Source organism: Carcharodon carcharias, chromosome 17, assembly GCF_017639515.1.
Source record: "Carcharodon carcharias isolate sCarCar2 chromosome 17, sCarCar2.pri, whole genome shotgun sequence".
NCBI classification, from domain to species: Eukaryota; Metazoa; Chordata; class Chondrichthyes; order Lamniformes; family Lamnidae; genus Carcharodon; species Carcharodon carcharias.
In genome coordinates this window covers 17,586,514-17,600,342 of record NC_054483.1, presented here as the reverse complement: position 1 = coordinate 17,600,342, position 13,829 = coordinate 17,586,514, and the positions used below count along the sequence as shown (strand labels likewise).

Sequence of the window (13,829 nt, the reverse complement as noted above, 5' to 3'; positions counted from 1 at the left end):
TTTTGAGCCATCTGAAGTTGCTCAATAAACCATTTAAGCTGGTTTCTTCTGTGCGTGTTGTTCTGTGCAGTGTTGTACTTCCAGACAGAAGTACATTGATAGGTAGTTTTTCTCTCACCATCTTAACCTTTCTTTCTCTCTGTCTTTTCTATAAATATTTATAAATTTATCCTCCATCTTCCATCTTCTTCCTCCTCTGCATACTTTTTCTTTATCATTTTTGGGGATGTGGGCATCACAAGGCCAGCAGTTCCCGCCCACCCTAAATTGTCCTTCAGGTAGCAAGCCGCCTTCTTGAATACAACAGAGTGGCTTGTTAGGCCATTTCAGATGGTAAACGCACTGATGTAGGCTTGGAGTCAGGAGGTCTTGTGGCGCAGTGGTAGCATCCCTACCTCTAAGTGAAAAGGTCCAGGTTTAAGTCCCACTGCAGGACTTGATGGCCACAGAAGGTGTGACCAAACAGGTTGATTATCAACCTTCCAATATGCCTATGACAGTTGGTAAGATCAGGAGAGTCCCCTAGTCCATCAGGACTGTGGGGTAGTCGCAGCCCAAAAGCCGCCCCATGTTAAATGACTCCACACACAGGTTCTTGCCATGGGACTCTGTGGCAAGCATTCTCTTTGCTTTGAGGGGCTACTAGAGAAAGAGATCTGGGGTCATATGTAGGCGAGACTGGGTACAGACAGTAAATTTTCTTCCCTAAAAGACAGAAGTGAGCCAGATGGATTTTTATGACAATTCAGTAGTTTGATGGTCACCATTAGTGATATCAGGTTTTCATTCCAGATGTTATGTAATTAATTGAATTTAAATTTCCCAGCTGCTGTGATGAGTTTCATGTTTCAAGAGCAATAGTTCAGGCTTCTAGATTGCTAGTCCAGAAACATAGCGATTATGCGCACGTCCCCCAACTCTGGATCCTCACTCTGATTAAATGAAAGGCATTGTACCATTTCTTACACTCTAACTTATCCCTCCACAGGACCAAAAAAAGTGTGGGATTATTTTTAATCTCTCTCAGTTTTCCTATTCTCCTACAACCTATGGTCTTTTAAGGCCCAATCTTAATCTACCCTTTAACTTTACCTACCTTATCCCCTCTTCTACTCTTCCCCATGTGTTGGTAGCCTCCACTGTGGCTTCAGCTTCTCAATTTTTAAAGTTTATTCAGATTGTCCAGTTTTGTTTCAGGTTACACAAAGCCCACTTCAGTATCATCAGGTATGACAAGAGGTAATCCTGTTGTCAGCAGTATGGAACACCAGGACCTTTAAAATACTATAAATCGTTGCCACTGTTTGTCAGCAAATTTAAGATACACATCCAAAAACTCGAATTTTGATCATTCATAATTTCCACACCACCCCTTCCATTCTAAGTGAAAAGATGGAAATATCAACTGTCTAAAATTAATTTAATGCAATTGAGTTCAATTTGGAAAAAACTTTGCAGGCTTTTGCAGTAGAAAAAAATGCGCTTGAGGTTATGCCTTCTTTCTGCGGTACTTCCTAAACAACAGTTTCTAAACAGTTATCCCCATGATAAAAACCATCTCGCGTCCAATAATGAGAAGGTCAGACATGTCACGTAAGAACGGAGACAGCCCGTGGGTCACACCTCAGGTTGTCTGCATGGTGTGTTGGGAGATTAAAGATTCCAGTCAAATTCTAACCAAAAGATGACTGCCCAGGGACTGACTCTGAACCTCACTTTGCGTGTTCCAATACCCATGCAGGCCAGAAATTTTAACAACAACAAAAAAATTAGGCTTCCCCTGGCTCAAAGGGCCTGTTAGTGTTTAAGTGCATTGAATACCTGAGGGGTTATGGAGGGGGGAAAAATGTCTGTATGCACCAATTTTACATTGAACGTTAAAACTAGTCTGAGATAAACACATTGCAGAGAACACACCCCAAATTATTGATGTATCTAAATGTTTGAGGCTTGTAATAAATAATATATTTATAATTATCAGCATGAATCACCTTTGATATGTTCGAATCTGTATTGTAACATTCCATTTCTATTCTGTAATATAAGCCAGTTTCTGTTGTGCAAACGTTGCCCAATTTATAACATCTGATACAATAGCACACAAGCAGTTTTCAGTGAGTTACATTTCTTTAATATAATTGGGATTCCAGGCAAAGTGAGTAAAGGAAGGAGTGCTTAGCCCCTCACTGCACATCAACTGGTGCATCAGCAGTATGTGTCTCCCATGATCGGATGCACCTCAACCTGGAAATAAGGTTCCGAGGCTGCATGAGCAAAGTGATGCAGGGCAGATTTTAAAAGACTTGCAAGGTGACTGTATAACATGATGGTCAAAGCCAGCATGACTACATTATATAGCTTCTCTTACCTCCAAGGAAGGATATTATGAGGCTTAAAGAGAACAAAGGCAAATGACCAAGATTATTCAAGAATATGAGAAACCTAAGTCCTAAGGAAACTTTAAGGATACTGGGCTTGTGTTCTCTAGGGATTAGGAGACTTTAAAGATAGCAAATTATGATGACAATTTCCAAAGCTGATCCACGCTAATTGTAGCAAAGGATTCAAGGGCACAAGTTAAAAGAATTCAGAGGGAAATCAGGGAAAACTTTTCAGTTTAAGGGTAGTAAAGTTCTCGCAAAGGCTATCGAAGTTTAAGTAGATTCAAGAGCAATAGATAAATTTTTGAAAAGGGAAGAGATTGAGGGAAGTGTAAGAAGGCAGATGGGATTGATCTAACAGGAAAGTTTATTGGACCTGCTGGCTTTCTCTTGCTGCTTGCAGAAGGGGATTATGGAGCAAGGTGAAGGCGAGAGTTCGACAGGAAAGGATGAAGAGGCTACTTTAACACCCCTTCCTTGCAACTAACAAAGCCCAAATGAGCATCCAAGAATGAGAAAAGAACATGTTCAAATGAATACCATCATGTGTTCTCATGGAGTAAAGCACCATTCAAGGGGTGGAATCTTTGGCTCTCTCTGGTGGCGAGCTTGGAAGAGGGAAAGGCATTTAATTAGGTGGGATGGTAGTGCACCTGAACCCCGCTGCCTTCCCACTTCCACCAGATTTACATTCTGGGCGGGAAGGCCCACGGCCGGCCTTCCTGCCCTGCCGCCAGTTGAGGCACTTAAATGCCATATTGATGACCACTTAAGGACCTTATCCTGCCCCCCGCTGATACAAATCCAGCTGCAGGTGGGCCTGTCACCATGGGGCATGCACAGCAGCTAAAACCATGCGATCAGCTTCTCACCTCCAGGGGTCGGGAGGCTCCCTCCATCAAAGATGCTCATTACCTGATCGAGGGACTGGACATCGGGAAGAGGGGGCCCACTGAGAGCCACTCCCCCTGCCCTTCCTGCCGATCAGCCTACACCCCTTTCCACGTGACCCCCCACCCTGAGAAAAACCCCCCTCCACGTTACTTACCTGTGGCCTTTGTCGCTCTGCAATCCCAGGACTCTGGTGGCTGTTCTTCCAGCAGCAGATACGCCTCCCCAGTGGCAATGCTGCGCACAAGAGCTGCTGGCCTCTGGCCGAAGCTCTCGCTCAGTGAGACTTTCGCCCCTGGAGTCTTGATTCCAGGGGAAGGCCTCAACACTGCCTAATTGGCTTGTGCTTTGTCGGGCTTTCCCAAAAACAGCCAGTGTGGGTCTCTCACCGGCTTGCCAGCTGGCAGGCGAGATCCCAACGCCTCAAAAAGATTCTGCCCAAGGTTTCAGTCCTGCTCCTTGCTATGTTAGCAGATTGCATTTAACATGCGTTAATTGAACTTGGTGGACTGTGGGAAGGTGAAGCTCAGCCCAGTTCTGGTAATTACATTGAAAAGAGCAAGTTGTTCAGGCATTAGATGAGGACTTGGCTCTGATAAACGTGCTATCAATACTTGCTGTCTTGGCTCACGTGGACCTTTGGTGAAGTATTGGAAGACAGTGGGTGCCTAAGAAACTGTATTCCAGTGGGCCATCAGGAGGAAGGGAGAACAAAATCTAAAACCAAAATAAAAACACAAAAATTTTACTTTAGAAATACATTAAAATATATTAAAATTGGTTAGCTCCGACCTGGCCATGTTATATCAGTGTTCTATATCTATCTGGAACGGATGTATCAAGTACATGTGTGCATTTGTTTATATTTTCCCTCTGTCTTTTCCAGCCATGACTGGACTCGTAGTTCCTCCAATGTGAGACTGTTTTCTCCTGTCACTATATCGCATTCCAAGGAGCAAAGTTCATCCACTACAAAAACACCATCACCAGAATCCACAGCTGTCAAAAATATTAGCAGGCCTTCCTTTGGAAGCTAGGAACAAAGCTGACTTTCTTCGTCAAATGGACTGAGTGAATTCCCCACAGCGTTGCGGAAAACTCAGTTTCATCTGTACTCCAGGAATTGCCTCAAACTTATGGAAGTGACGGAAAAGGTGGTGGGGGAGTGTGGGGGAGGGGGGGGCGGTTGCTGGGAAAGAGGGAGAAATCTTAAAAAATGCCATTTTCTATTTTGTATAACAGTTAATGTGGCAGTTCTTTTCTGTTAGAAAAGTAAATCTTTGGATATGAGAGTTGGCTTATAAACTAGATACTGAAGTAAAACAGATAGAAGATTTTTTTCTAAAATGCAGCTAAATAAAATGTCAATACATTGCTCGATGTGTGTGGTAAAATTAGAAGTTAATTGTTTAAGCAATTTTACAGTAATTTAAAGAGACGGTATCCTTTATTGTCGGCTTATCTGGGCCGTAATTCAGAAATTACTAAGCTCTCCCATATGTTGAATGGTTTTCAGCACCTCTGAGTATGATATGGAACCATACAAATCACAGGAAGGCCCCAGGTTCAGTTCCTTGTGTGGACCGAGTTAGCTGATTGTGGTCAGGATTATGTAGTTGTTCCACAAATGGCCTAAGCATCTCTGGGCTAGGGAGGGGGAAGAGTCAACCAAGGCTCATGCTCCCAATCCAATGTCTCCCACCAGGCAGTGCATGCATATTTATGTTTGTCTATGGATGTGTGTGGTGCATCAGTGTTGTGTTTCATTTATGTGAGGTGTGTTTTGTGTATGCGTGTTCTGTGTGGTACATGTGTGTTGTATGTATGTCTGAGATCCATATGTGTGGTACGTGTGTTGTGTGTGGTATGTATTCTGTGTGTATGTGGTGCATGTGTTGTGTGCGTGATATGTATGCATGCTGTGCATGCATTGTGCACAGTGTGTGGTACATATGTGCTGTGTGTGTGTGGTGCGTGCAGTGTGTATGGTGCATGTGTTTTGCACTTGAGCAGATTTTTAATATTCACTGTCTACATTTACACATTAATGGCCAACTTAACGAGGTATTGGAGTTTGCTGTTACCATGCAAGACTTAGCACATCAGCTGAGATGCAAAAAAAATGGGGATGGAAAATTGAGCTGTTTTCTTCACCAAAACCTTGTCCTTTAATACTTACCGCTTTTTTCTCAAACATATTTGAACTTCAACACTGTGTTCCTGTGGAAACAATTCTACAAGTCTAATGGTGTTGCAGTGAGAAACTTTCAGTGTATTTGTTTGACATAAAATGCTGGCACAATGTCAAAATGCTTCCTATGGTATAAGAATGATTTCAGTTTCAGTGGTCCCAACAATGAGGTTGAGGGTTACCTCTCTCTGTTGGCCAACAACGATCTTAAGTAAAATGCAGCATCAGGTATGAATCCTCACATCCAAACTTATAAGATGAATACTTAGAGAGGTCACAAATGGTAAAGTGTATAGAGCTGAAGGTTAGTAATAAATTGAATTTGAACTTAGTATCAGGGTGATGTTGGGGAGCTCCATCCAGCAACTGGAAAATACCTGGAGTATAAGGGTTAAAGGTCAAAAAGCATGATATATTTTCTTGTGTTCATCTTACACAAATGCAGACTTCCAGTTCGAAGTGGGAAAAATGAAATTAGGGAAGCAAATGATCAAATCTAAAGATTTAGGTATTTCTTTCTTGTCTATAAACAAGATATTTGAGAGGTCAATGCCAATTATAGAATGGCTAATAAAACCCCATTTGCAAAAAGAATTCCAGCAACAATTATTTGCTTTCAGGTCAACAGTTCCAGAAGATGTCACGTCAAATGTGACAAGGATAGCACTGCAGTTTTAAGTTAGGTCCTGCAAGAGTCTTTTTTTTGCTTTTCCCCTTCTGATTAGTTCCTCTGTGCTCATTTATACCTCTCTCACCCACAAAAGCGCACCAAGAGGATGAAACAATATGACCATTGAGCATTCCTCCTGACTATGTTTACATCGCTTATTGGTTAATCCAAATGGAGATGTACTTGAGCAGTGTAGGTCCATAGTACACAGGCAAATTGACCCAACTTCCTCCCTCACTGAATTACAGTACTCAACCACCTTACTGAGGCAACAAAGACAAGAAACATTCAAAAGAAGTTGGAGTGCAGATGTCAGGAAATGTCTCAGACTTGAAACCAGGCTGTAGAATAACTGCTTGCCTGAAATTCCTCTCTGCTGTTTTGTGGAGGTGTTAAACTGCAGTACAATTTCAAGGCCTATGATTTGAAACAGTGGAGCAAAAGGGAGGGTGTCTCCCAACTCAGAAGCCCAATGTTCTCCATAATACAATAGGCTGCCCAGCCTGCTGGATAAGTGAACCAAAATGGGTACTGTCACTTTAAACTGAGAGACTGAGCCTGTAACTTATGTATAAAGGTAGTTGATATTAAAAAAGTGAGAATATTTTCTTGCACTTCAATCCTGACATCGTAACTCACATCTGTGGAGAAGGTTTTTTTTTCATTGGCGCATTCAAATAACCTATTTGATTGGTTCAATCTCTTCCCACAGACTGGAGATAGAGAAAAAAATGTCAAGGCTGGAATTGTATAATGATATGAAAATTGCTGAAAATGCACAGCAGGTCAGTCAGCTCATGAAAGAGAGAAGACAAGCTGATGTATTGGGTGGGACGCTCTGCTAGATGTGGACTTATAACGGCTCCAGCTTGAAACATTAGCTTATTCTTTTTTTAATGGGTTATTATTATCAGTAATCCTCTCAACTTCCCCCTTTAGTTCTTTTCATGCTCCTAATACATTCTACACATCTTTCTTCCTCAATCTGTTAAAATCAAGATTCATGACACCACCTCCTCTTACTCATCTCTTTACACAAACTCAGATTTGTAACTCTTCATTTCTGTCAGTCTTCGTTTCCTTTTACAATTTGCAGAATTTTAAATCGGAGGATTTGTATTATTTGAGTTATTTGCCTTCTTCATCAGGCACTGACTGACTGACTGTGCATTTCCAATACTTGTTTTTTATTTTGTGTCCATTCCTGGGCGACCCTTCCTTCAATACTCATGACTATGATGTGTTTTCTATGTGATTATAAATACTGTCTTACATTTGTGTGTTTTTTTGCTGGGTTGGGAGGGAAATCTGTAGCTAAATATTTATATAACCATTGTGTTGAAATTTTGTAATACAGTATGATGCAAAGGGTTGGTTTTGTAATAATTTTGTTGCACCTTTTGGCCTTTTTTTTTGCATGTATGATCCATGTAATTTTGGAACATAAAACCCTTGTATCCCTTGATATTTTGTAAGGCGATTCAATATATTTTTGTCTGCTAACTCAATGGTTCAGTTCAGCGATGCAGGAATCCGCTTTGCAAACTAAATTACTTGCTTAAGGCCTCTGGTTCAATTTCTGGGCCGTGCTGAGTTCACTGATCATAGCCGGGGTGCACAAAGCAGTGAGGACTCCTGCTCATGATCGCAAACAGCAAGTCTAGGTGAACTGTGCACATGCATTGGCTGTCGAGTGGGAACATGATGGGGCCTGGTTGTAATGCCCTTGATGACCGAGTGATCTGCTGACACTCAATATCTTACACCTAAAGATTGGTCACTTTGACATGATGTTGGAGAGGAGCCATTGCCCACGAAACCACACCCCAGAAAGGAGTCAGTGCCTCCAGGAAAAAAAGTAAGGGGGGAGGAAATTGGGCAAGAGAACGAAAAAATACTTAATTTTGCATTTCTTCAAAGAAAAACTGTTTCTGTTTTGTTTGCCATTCTGTTGCCCTGTCCTATTGCCCATGTAACCTGTCAATTTTTAAAACCAGAAAAGCAAACTTTGTTTTTATGTTTGTAAAAACTTAAATTATCTGAAAACAAAATTTGAATAAAAAATATCATTCTCAGTTTTTTGTTTTCATCAAGGTGAGGATGTTAATGCTAAGTTACAGAACACTTTGCAACTCATTTAGTATCAAACAACAATGTGTATTTATATAGCACCTTTAATCTAGTAAAATGTTCCAAGGCAATTCACAGGTACGTTACCAAACAACATTTGACATTGAGCCACATAGGGAGAATTAGGGCAGATGACCAAAAGCTTGGTCAATGAGTTAGCTTTTCAGGAGCATCTAATAAGAAAAGAGAGGTAGAGAGCTTTAAGGAGGGAATTCCCCATGGCAGCTAAAGACACAGCTGCCAATAATGAAGTAATTAAAATCAGGGATGCTCAAAAGGCCAGAATTGAAGGAGTGTAGATATCGCAGAAGGTTTTCCTGCTGGAGGACACTCCAGGATAGGTGCTGCAAAGTAAAGCTCCCTCTCTGCAGCCCGAACAACCTGGCACATCCCCAGCACCTCTGAATAATGCCTGTTGCACAGCACCAACTGAGTAAAATTGAAAATTTCCTTTGACACTCGTGTATTAAGGAATGGATTGAGACTGCCCAGGTTCATTTCATGTCAGACATGGGGGCCTTGCATTCCACCAGCCCGATCTGATTTTGAATTCCTGCCAGGGGGTTGGGGGTGCAGTGGAGGTGAATTTTAATCCTGCTGACCTGACACAAACCAGGCAACATCTGCATTGGAAATAGTTGATCCCTAAGATTAAATAATACAATCTTAGTAACGGAACCACAAGGGAAATTTTCAGGTGCTTGAAGGTGAAATCAAAGTTCCAGGTGCGGAATTAGCTACAGAGTTGAAAAATATAATTAGAAAGGATGGTAAATGTTGTGAACAAAGAACAAAGCTCAAGGCAGAACCTGCAGTCTTTGCAGGGAAGGTGGTGTCTGCAATCCATGTCGACTTAACATCAGAGAGGGTAACACTTGGTGGTGATATCACCCAGGGTCACATGTAAAGAATGCCACTGACTTGAAGCACCAAAAGTGACTGGTAGCCATAGAATGATCAGCAAAATTCAGTCCCTCCAGGGCAGCAGGAAGGAAAATTGGACAAGAAAGTATGTTTTTTCCTTGATTCATCTGCTGACCTGAGACTGGCTGATTTTCTCTTAGCCTGAAGATTGTTGATTACCAAAGTTGGCAACACTTCTTGTCGTATTCAGTCTTCTTGTCGTATTCAGTTTGGTGAACCTTTAATTTACTCCCAACTCCCTTTGAAAGTGTGAGATCACATTTCACACAGCTTCCAACCCGACACCGCTAACCCGCAACCTAGCCGGACAAGACCAACACACAAAAACACTCAGTGCAGCTCCTCAGGAGTAGTGATGTCGATCTCTATGGACACCTTTGCAAGGCATCAGCATCAAGGAGGAGGAAGAAGAGCAACGAGAGCTTAGAGAAAAAGAAAGTGAGGCATTATTTAAGGAGCACGTACCCCACGATGTACAGTTAATACAGGTCCTTGGGAGCCCTTGGTGACGAGGTGTATATTAAGAGATTGCACTTCACCAAAGATGTAATTGGAGAAAGCCACCAAGCCTACTGATTGAGGACCTACAACTGCCCTCATCTGTCCACACTGCTCTCTCTGTGGTTATGAAGGTGACAACTTCACTCAATTGCAGCACCCAGTCCTTTCAGGCAGCCACAAGGAAATATCAATATCATATACTTTGGCAATATAATCAAGCAGCAGCAAGACTGGACCACTTAATTTTATGGGTCACTGATTTTCATTGCTTTTTGGTGCAATCAGTGGCACTTGTATTGTTTTGCACGTTCCCACAGTTATCCCTTTGAAAGCTTCCACTCACTGAAGCTACAAGGTTGACATTATGGATTCATTATTCAATTTTCAGCCTGAGATTTTCAAGGAAGAGGGACTTATCAGTGCATGGCAGTGGGTGATGAGGAATATTCCACAACTCCCATGGGTAATGTCCTTTCTCAAAATTGCAGCAGAAGGGGAGTGCTACAACAGCTACATATCTCATCCTGAGTGGATATCGAACACCATCAGGGACAATTTTGCTGCTTGACACATTAGGATGGGCTCTGCAGCATCCTGAAACTTGTGCGCTCCATTGTCATAGCTTGCTTGTTTGCTCTGCCCTGCACAACTTCACCATCCAAAGAGGGCATTGGCCTTCCAAAGGTAGTGGCCTTGCTGACATAAGTATATAGAGGATAGAATGACCAATGCTCTAAGGGCTCTTCAGCAAGTGCATTAAGGGGCCATCACAGGACAGCTGATTAACAAAGCATTCTCATGTTTCTAACAAAGTCTATTTTGGTTACCCATATCTATCCCCTTCTTCAACAGCTTCAAATAAAAGACTAATGCTTCAATCCAGTGCCTATGCTCGATAACAACACATCAGACCAGAACAAAAAAAAAACACTAAAAAGTGGGAAATAAGAATACTGGTCCAAACTGGTCTTGTATACCCTAAAATGGAAGATCAGTAAAAACTGGAAAGTCCGAACTGTTCCTTCATTCTGGATAGCTGTGCCAATAACATGATTTAATAAGTCAGCACCAAATCAATGCATTCTTTCCTGTGTGACTTTAGGTTCCAAAAACAACAAGTCCCAACCTAAGTATGTGTTCTCCTTCAACAGAACAAAATCCAAAATGAACACAAACCAGCCTATTCTGACTCCAACACTCCATTTTCCTGGGTTCAACCCAAGGGCCAGTCTTCAAAGAATAGTTAGTTGCTCCTCTGCTACAAAAGCCTCGTTAGACTAAGAAACCTCACCCAACCCTCCCCCAAGGATGGAAGATGGGACTCCAGTGAAGTCACCACAGGCTGGATTGATGTCACAAATGAGAACTGTGGACTAAAGAGGCAAGCCCGTTAGTTGACACACTTCCTTGGAAAAAGGGCTCAAAGCCTGCAGTAGATATGATGTTCCTCAAATTTGTTTCTTTTCAGAGTTCCCTCTCCCAACCCCTTTCAGTCTTAAAGTTCCAAAGCCATAGAAGCCTTCTCTTCAACTTCCACTGGGAAAGGTGACACATCCTCACCCATTTGCCATTTCTTCACCATGATCTGTAAGCCACCTGGTGCCATATTCTCACCAACTATCCAATTCTCCTTCGGTGAAAGTATCTGAGTTGGTGGCATGGCTGTGATAAAGCAACTGATGCAGGAGTGAGACTAAAGGGACTGTGGCAGAAGAGCACAGAGCAGGGTATGGGTCCACTGATTCCTGGGTAGACTGTCATCATCCTACATGCCATAATTTCATCAAATGTATCCAACTAGGAATAGTTGAGAAGGCTGTTAAAAAAGCATTTGGGAACCTGGACTTTATAATTAGAGACATAGGATTTTGTCAGCAGCACGCCATTCCTGATGTGGTAACCAGAACGTGCGCCACATCCACTTTCTCTCTTTTTGCCATTTCCCACACGACTATCAAGAAAATTCAAAGCGCCAGCGGTGTGGCTGACAATGCAGCAGGTATGGGTGGGTTATAAAAGAGCCTCCTGGCCAAACTGGGAGGATTTGAATCATGGCCACAACTTTCTGCCCATCACCCTTGCAATTAACATAAGACTTGAGAGCACTTAAGTGGCACGGATGTTTTTCAAAATTAAATTTCATTTGTAAATATTTCACATTACACTGGTTTCACTTTATTTATGTGTGCACCATCATTATGTTGAGATTAGCTTAGTCAGAGAGGTAAATGTACTGGCACACCTCATGGTAGGCACATATTGATGGTTACAGGGAAGTAGTGGATATTTCCTTTATTTGGAAGAAACATATTGTGTGTTTTTGTTCACTCTTTATTGAATGTTCATGTCAATATCCACTGTTGTCCAAGAGCACCCTCAGCAGGGATAATTGAAATCTTGTTGGTGAACTCACAGCCATATAAGGACTCTGCCAGCCAATGCCGAGACACATTTAGACAGTACTGACACCGCCCTTTAGGAACCGCATTTTCTTACCTTGGCTGACTATCCCCACCATACCCATGATGCTAGGCTCTTCCCACTTCACTCCTCGATGCCCCCTAACCCAACACTCTGTCCTCCCCTGGATCCCTCTTCCACTCCTCCATGCCCAACCCCACTCTACAAACACCCTCACCATTGAATAACCCTAGCCAGTCCCGAGCCTCCATGCAAGAATCCCTTGTTTCCCTCCCTTGTACCATAGAGTTAAAGAAGGAAGACCACTGACCTTACACAAAGCTGACTGGTGCACACCACATTCAAACGATTGTGAACCAGGTGCCATGAGATTCTTGTGCACCGCTGAATTTATATTGAAGGTGGGACTTTATTAAAAACTGTTTAATGTATTCATGGCATGCAAAAGTATTACAAGTACAAACCCACCATAGACCTACGTAACGCTTGACACACTGCACACCGCTGACTTTATCTTTGCATCTAAACACGCTGTGGGAAATCGAAATTTCGCATCCTGATTCATTAAGTCACCCCCGACCCCCCCACCAACATCACATTTCCCACTCTTGTGAACTCCATGAACCCCCCCCCCCCGCCCCACCACCCCGAAAGACTACAAAATCCCCGGCAAAGAATACAAAATCAAGGAAGTTAAAATGAAAAGCAGGATGCTGGAAATACTCAGCATGTCTGGCACCATCTGTGGAGGGAGAAACAGTGTTAAAATTTCAGGTCGATAACCAAAAAGTATGATGAGCCTTTATAAATCGCTGGTTCAGCTTCAACTTGTGTACGGTGTTCAATTCTGGGAACTACACTTTAGAAAGGTTGTCAAGGCCTTGGAGAGGATACAAAAGAGGTTAAACAGAATAGTTCCAGAAATGAGGGATTTCAGTTATGTGGAGAAACTGGAGTCATTCTCTTTAGAGTTGAGAAGGTCTGAGGAGATTTTATACCCTGGTCTGTGCTCTTCTGTCACAATACCCGTAATCATGAATGGTTTTGACAAAGTAAGTAACCATGAATGGTTTTGATCGAATAAATAAGGAGAAAATGCTGCCAGTGACTGAAGGGTCTGGAACCAGTGGGCACAGATTTAAGTGGGCTGGCAAGAGAACCAGAGGTGATATGAGGAAACATTTTACAACACTGAGTTTTTGCCATCTGAAATAAAAGGGTGGCGAAGGCAGACTCAACAGTAACATTCAAACGAGAATTGAATAAATACTTGAAGGGAGTAAATTTGCAAAGTTATGGGGAAAGAGCAGGGGATTTAGATGAATATACAGCTTTAACAAAGATTTGGCATGATGGACTGAATGGACTTCTGTACTCAATACTATGCAATGATCCACCTTGGGATTGTCATCATTATTGTCTACAAGATAAAGATACCATTAAACTTCATTCTTATTTTGTTGAACGATAGTGAATTTTGAATTATCAAGGGGCAATTTTCCCAACTGAGACAGGGATTGGAAGTTGGAACTGATTCCATATTGTGTTCCTGTCTCAGTCTCCAGCCTGGGTGATTTTGGGGTCCCAAAGGCATTATCTGCTGCCCAGAACCAGAAATGGAGGCATGCTGTTTCCAATGCAGGACTGATGAAAGGCCATCTTTGGAAAATCACAAATCTGTCTTGAATTGGTATAAGATATTGGCCGGGATTTTCTGCTC

General features: G+C 42.2%; 1 protein-coding gene across 4 annotated transcripts in view; it reads left to right on the top strand.

Annotated features, from left to right (window-relative positions):
* LOC121289728 (transcription factor COE2) overlaps window positions 1–4,426 on the top strand; it is a 260,228-nt gene extending 255,802 nt beyond the window's left edge. For all 4 annotated transcript variants that reach the window (XM_041209384.1, XM_041209387.1, XM_041209385.1 and 1 more), the window contains one exon: window positions 4,159–4,426. In XM_041209384.1, the coding sequence (XP_041065318.1) occupies window positions 4,159–4,190 (32 nt within the window). In that variant the 3' untranslated portion in view covers window positions 4,191–4,426. The remainder of the gene's footprint in view (window positions 1–4,158) is intronic.
* Window positions 4,427–13,829: the final 9,403 nt, after the last annotated feature.